The 11395-nt window shown below is 44.2% G+C and overlaps 1 protein-coding gene across 2 annotated transcripts in view; it reads right to left on the minus strand.

Annotated features, from left to right (window-relative positions):
• Window positions 1-9820, minus strand: part of SEC23IP (SEC23 interacting protein) — a 50823-nt gene extending 41003 nt beyond the window's left edge. For both annotated transcript variants that reach the window (XM_017872287.1, XM_017872286.1), the window contains exons 1-2: window positions 9077-9820; window positions 3107-3639 (exon numbers count right to left, since the gene is read on the minus strand). In XM_017872287.1, coding sequence (XP_017727776.1) covers window positions 3107-3639; window positions 9077-9239 — 696 coding nt within the window. In that variant the 5' untranslated portion in view covers window positions 9240-9820. The remainder of the gene's footprint in view (window positions 1-3106; window positions 3640-9076) is intronic.
• Window positions 9821-11395: the final 1575 nt, after the last annotated feature.

Here is an 11395-nt window from a genome sequence, read left to right on the forward strand (position 1 = left end):
CCTGATTAAATAATATTTCACTCAAATGCTAGATCGTCCAGAGCCATTAAAAATGTCTTATATCCTTTCTGCAGGAGATAGCTAAAAAAAAAATAAAAATAAGTAAATAAACAAAAACAAAAGTTTTAGAGGATAGACACGATGGTTCATGCCTATAATCCCAGAACTTTGGGAGGCCAGGGAAGGAGGATCACTTGAGGCCAGGAGTTCGAGACCAACATGAGCAACACAGCAATATCCTGTTTCTACAAAAAAATCTAAAGATCACCCGGACATGGTGGGGCACACTTGTAGTCCCAGCTACTCCAGAGGCTGAAGTGTAGTTCAAGGTTGCAGTGGAATGTAATCACACCACTGCACTCCAGCCTGGGTGACAGAGCAAGACACCCCATCTCTTTAAAAAAAAAAGAAGAGGCCGGGCACGGTGACTCAAGCCTGTAATCCCAGCACTTTGGGAGGCCGAGATGGGCAGATCACGAGGTCAGGAGATCGAGACCATCCTGGCTAACATGGTGAAACCCTGTCTCTACTAAAAAATACAAAAAACTAGCCGGGCGAGGTGGCGGGCGCCTGTAGTCCCAGCTACTCCGGAGGCTGAGGCAGGAGAATGGCGTAAACCCGGGAGGCGGAGCTTGCAGTGAGCTGAGATCCCGCCACTGTACTCCAGCCTGGGTGACAGAACAAGACTCCGTCTCCAAAAAAAAAAAAAAAATAGAAGAAGAAGAAGAAGAAAAATTAACGTTTTAGAAAAAATCTAAGTAACATTTAAAGTATGTTCACACAAAAAAAGCAGATTATAGAAACCACAGGTACTCTATGATGTTTGCCAAAAAAAAGACATATAACAAAATGAAAACAGTGATTTATCTACAGACATTTTTTATTAAATCTCAATTATCTGGCATGTTTTCAAATTTTTTTTTTTTTTGTTTGAGACGGAGTCGTTGCTCTTGCTCCCAGGCTGGAGTATCAGTGGCCGGGGCTCTCAGCTCACTTGAAGCTCCGCCTCCCGGGTCACGCCATTCTCCTGTTCAGCTCCCGAGTAGCTGGGACTTACATGGCGCGTCCGCCCTCGTCGCCTGGCTAGTTTTTGTATTTTTTAGTGTAGAGACGGGGTTTCACTTGTTGAGCCAGGATGGTCTCGATCTCACTGACCTCATGGATCCGTCCGCGTCTCGGGCTCCCAGAGTGCTGGGATTACAGGCTTGAGCCACCACGCCCGGCCTATTTTTCAAATTTTCTACAAAAATGATTTTAAAATCAGACTATACTTATTTTTAAATGTTTGAATTAGACACCATTTTGGGCCAGGTGTGGTGGCTCACACCTGTAATCCCAGTACTTTGGTAGGCTGAGGTAGGAAGATCACCTGAGGCCCAGGCGTTTGAGACAGCAGGTGAGCTGTGATTGCGCCACTGTATTCCAGCCTGGACAACAGAGTGAGACCCAGTCTCAAAAACATATACAATTTAGCCCATAATCTCAGAACTCTGGGAGGTCAAGGCAGGAGGACTGCTTGAGCCCAGAAGTTTGTGACCAGCCTGGGCAACATAGTGAGACCTCATTTCTACAAAACATAAAAAAAAAATTAGCCAGGTATGGCGGCACGTGCCTGTGGTCCCAGCTACTGGTGAGGCTGAAATAGGGGGATCACTTGAACCTGAGAACTCGAGGCTACAGTGAGCCGTTATCATGCCACTGCACTCTAGCCTGAGTGGCAGAGCAAGACCTGGCCTCAAAAAAAAGAAAAGAAAAAAATATATATATATATAGATATATATGCACACACACACACGTATATATACATACATACATACATATAATTTCTAAAAAATCATTTTGAAGTATTATGTCAACACTCAATTTCCTGAGATCCACAGCTGCGCTGTGGTTATACAGAAGAATGTCCTTATGCTTAGCAAATGTACACTAGGAATTTAGGAGTAAAAAATCATAATGTATTTTACTGACCTTCAAATGTTCCCCCCAAAACTGCATATATACAGAAAGAGAAAAAAACAATGGGGGGAAGGAAGGGAATAGGGAGGGGCAGGAGGAGAAGTAGGAGGAAGGGGCGGGAGAAAGGCATGGGGGAAAGGGAGAAGGCTCACATATACCAGCGTGTGCACAGGCACAAATTAAAAAACAAATGGGATAAAATGTTAATGATACGTAAACCTGGTGAAGGATATCAGAGTACTCTTTGTACTATTTTTATTTTTGCAACTTTTCTTCAAGTCCGAAATTATCATTTTTTAAATTATTATCTAAAACCTTTTAAAATTTTAAGCAACAAACTATAATTAGTTCGTTATAGTTAGCAAAATACTAACTATACCACACGCTGTGAATTTGGTTACTTTTCAGAATGCCGAAATCCAACATTGTCAAAAATTTGTGTATTGGTATGATTTAAACAAAATGATAAAACAGAGTCCATTCTCTAACAGAGAAGTTAGTTACATTCTGATCACAATACTGCTATCTCCACTACACCGAAATGGGTTCTTAATTCTTTTTAATCATTTCTCCTTTTGTTTACTTCCACTGATTTTTCTTTGGAAATCAAATGAACAATTAGTTGGGAAAATGCATAAGGGAATTTCATAAAATGTACCCAATGCATACGTTATTCCACCAACTCCCCCTAGATAGAGTTTGACTGATCTAGATCCAAACTCCATAAATAAAAAGAAATTACTGAAGTAATCAATTTTAGTCCCTGTAACTGACTGTTTTGATTGACTAGTGTAACTGAAAGATGAGAAACTAGTGGTCTGTTAAGACAATAACTGCTTCATCTCCTATGTCTCTAGACAACACTTATTATTTTTACCTTACTCTAAAATCTGGAAATACTGACATGTAGCTAACTCATTAAAATCAATTACTACTTCAATAAACAAGTAATACACACTAAAATATGAGCCATCCAATAAGCTATCTTTAAGACAATGTTTACTTCATGTAGCTTACAAAGAATACCCTCTGAAACTGATTTGTCATCATATTGATTATAAGATGTGAAATGTTTTTTAAAACATAGGTTCAGGTGAGAAAGAAGAAACAGAGTCAACAAGTAGGACACAAAATTATGTCTCCATACCGGCGGCAAAGATCCTGGAGGCATCTGGTACATCTGAACAGGGGGTCCAGACAGTGGAGGATGAGCAGGAGGGCCTGGTGTTTGACACTGCTGCAGCTGGGGTGGTGCAATGTAAGGATTAGCCCTGCTGCTGCCAGGGGTATGGCGATATGGATTGTATCCTGGTTGGAGAATTCCTTGGGGTGGGTTCCCAAAATGTGAAGGAGGGAGACTACTTGGCTGAGAAGGCAGGTAAGAATTTATTCCCATCAGTGAGGAAGGTGGAGCACCAGGTTGCGCCTTCGAAATGGATGGTGAAAATGCATTCGAGACATCTTGGGATCCAGTTGTAAAAGGGAGAGCAGTCAGGGGCTTGGGGAATCCTGATTGTCCAACTGAGGTTGCTGCAGTTGTTAATGGTGACTGTCCAATATTCCCAAAAGGATCACTGTTGCTTGATACCTGAGAGAAGTAACTAACTGTCTCTGGGGCAGACGTGTGAACAGAAGTTTGACCAAGGAAGCTGTCCTCCTCACCAACATCTGTGGAATCCTCTGAAATGGAACAAGAGAGCATGTGGTTTAAAGGGTACTCTATCATTCCACAGATACGATTCTATAAGGAAGGGCTAGCAATTATACTTCCTTATTTGTTCTTCAAACTTGCTATTTCTGCATTACAGAAAAAAAAAACAGTTTTTTCTTTTTTTCTTTGAAAACTTGCTCTTTAGAAACGAAAAACTAGAAAACATGAATAAGAAAACATAAGAGGAAACAATTATAATTCATTCATAAGCCCACCTCCCAGAGACAATCGCACTGTTAACAGTTAACATTTTGCTACATACCCGTCCATACTTTTAAAATAAATACAAATAGTTATTTGTTATTTATTTTGTAAATATATATTTGTATATAGAAGTTTTTCAAAATAGAAACAAAATCTATACTTAGTATTTTACTTTTTTTTTCTTTTCTGAGATGGGGTCTCACTCTGTTGTCCAGGCTGGAGTGCAGTGGTGCGATCTCAGCTCACTGCAACCTCTGCCTCCCAGGTTCAAGCAATTCTTGTGCCTCAGCCTCCCAAGCAGCTGGGATTACAGGCACCCACCACCATGTCCAGCTGATTTTTGTATTTTTTTTTTTTTTTAGTAGAGATGAAGTTTCACCATGTTGACCAGGCTGGTCTCGAACTCCTGACCTCAAGTGATCTGCCTGCCTTGGTCTCCCAAAGTGCTGGAATTACAGGCATGAGCCCCCATGCCCGGCCTTACATATTATTTTTTATGTTTTTCTTTGTAAGAAATAATGCAATTATTACTCTACTATCCAAATATGCACAATTTTATTTCTATAGTGATACCGAGAAACTAAAGATAACTCTGTTAACAAGAAGGGGTGTGTCAGGAATCTTACCTACAAAGCACTTATTATACAAATGAACACGCGGTATTTGTATTCCCAAGGCAAAGTAGGTCAACCATTAATTGCCATTCCCTAAAATCATGTACTACCACACACTCATCATTCTAGAACACCAAATTGTTGAAAAGGTCACTTTCTAACCAAGGGAAGATCTCCCATCCCTTTGCCCAACCTGATGTTCACTGTGGGTATTAACAATTCAAATTTAGCTTCTGTTCTACTTCCAAGTTGTAAAATAAAAGCATTTTCCCTGTACATCACCTCAAAAGTCCACCTATTATTCCTTACCAAACTTTTATTTTCACTAGCTTGTAGCTTTCATCTTCTTCCTCCTAATCTTCCCTGCTCCTGCCTCATTCCCTCTTACCTCCTTGCTGGAGGCATGGAATCCATCAGAGGGCTGGACTCACTCACAGCACACAGGCACACTCTGGTCCCTGCCCTTGCAGACCTGCCCAAAGGCAGCCTTCTTCCAAGCTCTGGGCTCCAAGCTTCTTGACCTCTGCTGAGACTAGAGCTTGAGCTTCTTGAGCTCTCATAATTCACACACATCAGTTTAACTAAAATACTCCACTATTCGAAATACTCCTCTTGATATTTTCTTTGTAACTAAAAATAAAATATCCCTTGCTGCAGGAGGCCCTGTGTCAGTCTGTATCATTCCACTTCTCTGATACAATTGCAGCTCCCACCCCTCTCTTCAGGTCAGTGACCCTCATTTGGACTTATCTGTATTTCTTAATTCATTCCCAACAATTAAAAGCAAGAAAGGAAAAAAAAAAAAACCTCAGTGGTATCTTTCATCCTTTAGAAAACTTGAGATCAACCTGATCCAAGAAACTTTTTTCTGATTAGCATCAACTACAAATGAAATGCTCTCCACATACTGCTGCCCTCACCTCAGGGGCACTTTCTCATTTCATTTGGACACATGTCATCTAAAGCCACAACTTTAATAGGCACTTGTATATCTGTGACACTCCCAACTCTATCACAAACCCAGACTGTTGTCATGTGTTCCAGAACTTGTTTTCCAACTACTTCCTCAATGTTTTGGCAGATTCAGCCACATATACCTCATGCTTAGTAAGCCCAAAACAGAGTTTATTATCTTAACTACCCACCTCCGTGCTCCCTTTTCCATATTTCACTATCTCCACCGATGTTTGCCAACATCCATTCAGACACTCAAACCAGAAACCTCAAGTCTCTCAGACTCCTCCCTCTCTCTCATACCCTTCATTTAATCATTCAGATATTTATTCAAGAAATATTTACTAAAGATGCATTATGTGCCAGGTACAGAGCTCAGTCTTGGGTCTAAAACGAAACAAAATGGGCCTCTGTGCTGACAGAGCTGACACTCTGGTCTTCTGTGAGTCTCCACAACTGTGTAGTCTACACATCTCACACATCTGCTCCCTGCTCCTCACACCCAATGTGGCTGACTCGGGCTAGACTGCCATCGCCACTGCCAGCCTCTCACTATGCCTCCCAACCAAATCCTCTTGCTACAGTCAACCTTATTCCAGTGCAACTAGAGAAAACTCCAGTCTTTCTGAAACACACATCTAATTTCACTGCCTTGCTGAAAATCCTTCAAAGGCTCCCAACACCCAACAAGATGAACTACAAACTCCTCCTGAGTATGGTATACGTGACCCATAGATCACTGAGGCCACTCCACAGCACACACTCTAGTCAAAGTGATCTACTGGGGCAGAAGACACAAAGGAAAGGAGACAAAGGTGAAGACACAGGAGAGAGGGATGAGCTCCACCCCTGTCCCATTCCACCAACCACTAACTCCCGCCAAATCTGCAGATTTTCTCACACCTTCAGACTTCACATATGCCTGTCTCTCCAGATTCCCTCACTTCTATGTATCCTTCAACACTCAGCTCAAGCATCACCTCCCCTAAGAGGCCCTGAAGGCCTAAGGGACATCCATTCCCCAGCTCAGCCAGCCTGAGACCCACAGCATTCACAGCCATCTATCAATCCCTCTTTCTAACTGTTCTAAAACTGTATCACAGTTGCTTACACAGGTGGGTGTGTGTATACATATATACTCTGCAGTCATTGAGGGCAGGGCTGTCTGCTCTTCTGTGTCTCCCAGCTTCTGGAACAGTGCCTGGCAAATAGAAACTACTCAATCCATGTCTGGTTTTGTTTTGTTTTGAGATAGAGTGTCACTCTGTCGCCCAGGGTGGAGTGCAGTGGCATGACCTCAGCTCACTGCAACCTCCTTCTCAAGTGATTCTCGTGCCTCAGCCTCCCGAGTAGCTGGGATTACAGGCGCCCACCACCACGTCCGATTAACTTTTGTATTTTTAGTTGAGATGGGGTTTTGCCATGTTGGCCAAGCTGGTCTTGAACTCCTGACCTCAGGTGATCCACCCACCTCAGCCTCCCAAAGTGCTGAGATTACAGGCGTGAGCCACTGTGCCAGGCCTTCCATGTCTGTGGAATGTATGAAATTGCTTCCTGTGTCTCTTTCACTTATATGATTAACTGTTGCTTCCAAGGAGACAGTTTCTTCTTTTTCTCTGGAAATTCTCTGAATGGGTTTCTGAGATTTTTAGAGATGAATTTTAGTTCTAAAAGCTATTAATGTTCACACATACACACACACACACACACACACACACAAAGACTGTCTCCAAGAAACAAGACCATTAAAGACAGGTATAGCTATACTAGACTTCACAATGAAAATGTTTAGCATGAATTCACAGTGACACACAAACTAAATACTACATAGCAAGGAAGATGGACATAACCAAACAACTTTAATGGTGCAGAGGATGATTAGAAAACCCCAGGTAAAGCCTTATTTATTCCTGCATCCTCTCACAGCATTCTGCTCCAATGATGCTGGTTCTTCACCAAAGACAGCAACGCCTAACCTTTCAACCACAGGTCAAATTGAGACATCATTTTGACTCCCATCCTTTCACTCATTCAACAAACATCCACTGAATAACTGGTCTACTACATACCACACATCGTTCTACGCAGTGGGAATACAATCATGAATAAAACTAAGTTTTTGCTTTCATGGTCTTACATCCTAGTGGAGTGGAATAAACAAGTGTGTGTACATGTCAGGTAGTGACCAGCATCAAGAAGAAACATTAACACATGTACAGCTGTTCCCACTGTGCCTGTCTTCCCTTCTCCATGAAACTGTCTTTAGTCCTTCAAACAAGAATAAATTACTCACTGCAAACTCAGTATCCAAAGAGGATCTACTTACTAGGCCCTAAACAACATCCTGGAAATAAAAAGGCAATTAGGTCAGAGCTGCTGAAGGAGACCGCAGTCCAAATGGAGAAGCAGGTGTGTTTATTTCACAAACATTAAATCACACTGTCTGGCAGGCAGTATACTTGGTGCTTTTCAAAAATTAAAGCATTTCTAATTATAATTCTGTGAGGCTATACATATACAGAAACTGAAGCACAGAGAAGTAAACTAAAATGCCTACAGTTACACAGCAAGTTACTGGCAGGGCAAGGACTGGAATACAGTCCGTGCTCCTAAACACCATGCTCTGGGCTATGCTACATCATCATCAAAAAGCAACCTCCCTGGACAATAATACAAATATGAAAAAAGAGCTAAGAGTGCACACAGGAGTGGGGGCCTAAGGGAACAAGAAAAAGTTTCTTGGACGAAGTGATGGATTGCCTTGAAAGATGAAAATGGGCCGGGCGCTCACACCTGGAATCCCAGCACTTTGGGAGGCCAAGGCAGGCGGATCACTTGAGGTCCGGAGACTGAGACCATCCTGGCCAACATGATGAAACCCCGTCTCTACTATAAATACAAAAATTAGCAGGGCATGCACGCCTGTAGTCCCAGCTACTCGGGAGGCTGAGGCAGGAGAATCACTTGAACTCGAAACGTGGAGGTTGCAGTGAGCAAAGATCGCGCCACTGGATTCCACCCTGGGCGACAGAGCAAGACTCCGTCTCGAAAAAAAAAAAAAAAGATGAGGAATGCATTTTATATGTCTACTTCACAAATATTACATGCTTCTCCTAGGAGAGGGGCACAGTCCATCTTACAAGATTTCTTACTGTAACCTAGAAGATATCCTACTGTATCACAACAATCTCCTAGTAGGACACAGTGTACCGTATCCTAGGAGAGAGGCACAGTCCATCCTAGGAGGTATCTTACTGTATCCTAGGAGTCTCCTAGTGGGAGATAGACTACTGTACCCTAGGAGAGGGCCACTGCTTATTTGCACTCCCTGCCAGCACCTGGCGTAACAACAACGGATGTTCAGCAAAGATTTGTGGAATGCCAGTGTACGAATGAACGTCCAGCACTCTGGACAACTCGGAACAGTGGGTTTCTGCAAGGAAGACCAAGTCGCACCACCTGCCGCCTCCAAGATCCCAAAGCCCCCGACCCACTCAAACCTGGTCACTAATGATCCTGGCAAGCTATCGAGAGGGTAGCTGGAGGCAAGAGGAATATCTCCCGTCTGACCCTTGTCACTGCACGTCCCCCCGCCCGCCTCCCACCACACACGGGACCGCCCTCCCCTTATTACCTCCGGGCAAGAGCAGGGAGGCCGGGGAAGCCGAGGCCTGGGTGACTGGAATGAAGGGCACATTGAAGCTCAACTCCGTGGCCGAGGAAGAGAAAAGTAAGTTAGTGCCCGACGAGGAGGTGGAGACGCCGCCGCTGCCACCGTTAGGTTTTCTCTCGGCCATGGCTGCGGCCCAGCTTCCGATACACGTCTCCCGGTACCCAGTACCGCACCACTGACCGGAAACCGATCACTCTCCCGGCCAGCGCACTTCCGCACTTGCGCACAGGAGCCGGAACTACGGGTAGCTAGTCAGCCGCTCTCTCCCTTCCCCCAGCCAGCGCCGCCAGAAATCAACATGGCGGCAATGTCTTCCCGCCCGAGTCTGGCAGGTGACACTCTTGGAGGCGGAGAGGGGCTGGGGCAAAGGCCGGGAGGGAGCGTGGGGGCGTGGTCCCCGCAGGTTCTGGATGGACGTGCGAATTGATACGCAATTGACCCTGAAAGTCACAGGTTGTGGCGGATATCTATGGGCTTTCTAAAAGTACTGTCAGGATTACTCTCCAGACAAAGATTTTGGAGGAACAGCGGAATCCTGCTGGACGCTGCCCGAAGGAGGAAAGGAGGAAGAGGGTTGTGTGGGAATTCGCATGCAAGGCCGAACCAAACACCCTCTCCAAAACCACTTGTCTTTCTGGACTGAACTGAACTTTGGCATTGACCCAGAAATAGAAATAGTAAAATTGTTTTAAGTGTTTAATACATAGGGAGAAAAAAAATCTTTATTTTTTTGTTGTTGTTTTGTGTTTTTCGTTTGTTTTTTGTTTTTTTGGTTGGTTTTTTGTTTTGAGACGAGTCTCGCTCTGTCGTCCAGGCTGCAGTGCAGTGGCGCGATCTCGGGTCACTGCAACCTCCGCCTCCCAGGTTCAAGTGATTCTCCTGCGTCAGCCTCCTGAGTAGCTGGGACTGCAGGCGCCTGCCACCACGCCTGGCTAATTTTTTGTATTTTTAGTAAAGATGGGGTTTCACCGTGTTGGCCAGGATGGTCTCAATCTCCTGACCTTGTGATCCGCCCGCCTCACCCTCCCAAAGTGCTGGGATTACAGGCATGAGCCACTGCGCCCGGCCAAAAACAAATATTTAAAAGAGAAATCAAACCGGATGCCGTGGCGCAGGTCTGCAATCCCAACACTTTGTGAGGCAGAGCGGGAGGACAGCTTGAGCCCAGGAGGTTGAGACCAGCCTGGCCAACATGGCGAAACCCAGTCTCTACTAATGCAAAAATTAGCCAGGCGTGGTGGCATGGCACCTATAGCCCCAGCTACTCAGGAGGCTGATGTGGGAAGATTGCTTGAGGCTAAATTAACCCTGATCTTGCCACTCACTGTGCTCCAGCCCAGGCAACAAGGCGAGACCCTGTCTCGTTAAAAAAAGAAAGAAAGAAAAGAAACCAGGACATTGAAATTAGAGATCTGACATTTTAGATAGCTTTCTATATCCACAGTAAGCTGACTGGTTCAATCCAGAAGGTACTGTGGATAACTTGGACATAATTGTCATCTTTCATAGTTAGAGATTTTGAAAGAAAATATAACTTAAGCAATCTTTCAGCTTCTTGGAGGTTGGGAGAGGAGATCCCAAAAGAACACTCAAAATAATGAAACTCTCCCCAGCTGTTTACACCTATGTAGAACCTAAATTTATTAATTCAATAATGATTTCATGTGCTTACTGTCAAAAAAAATTTTTTAAGTGGGACACTCGTTAAAGCAGTAAATTAGATTTTATTTAATGAAAACTATTGCAGTAGGGAAGTGGGTCCAGCATGAACTGAACACAACTTTGCTGAAACAAAAGATTGGAGGCTTTTTAGAGGCTATGGTTTGCTAAGGGAAAGGCACTAATGTGAAGGGGTGGTTGGTCCTGCAACTAGGCCACCTGGGTGTTTTAATCCATGCTTATCCAGAGGAGACACATAATTCTTCTGTTTTCATGACAAGCAGTGGTGTAAGAGAGCAAGGTAGCCATAGGGACTGGGAATGAGAATGAGAACCACCTTGAATGTTCGCAGTTCAAGAGACAAATCCCCAGGTCCTTGAGAAGACAGTTCTTGGTGGTCATGTGTCTGGAGTTGGTTCCTTCCAATGGGTTCTTGGTCTCGCTGACTTCAAGAATGAAGCCTCGGACCTTCGCGGTGAGTGTTACAGCTCTTAGAGGGGGCATAGACCCAAAGAGTGAGCAGCAGCAAGATTTACTGTGAAGAGCAAAAGAACAAAGCTTCCACAGCATGGAAGGGGACCCAGGTTGCTGCTGCTGGCTGCCGGGGGGGGGGGGGGGGGG

This window comes from Rhinopithecus bieti, unplaced genomic scaffold (assembly GCF_001698545.2).
Source record: "Rhinopithecus bieti isolate Rb0 unplaced genomic scaffold, ASM169854v2 scaffold_6710, whole genome shotgun sequence".
Lineage (NCBI taxonomy): Eukaryota > Metazoa > Chordata > Mammalia > Primates > Cercopithecidae > Rhinopithecus > Rhinopithecus bieti.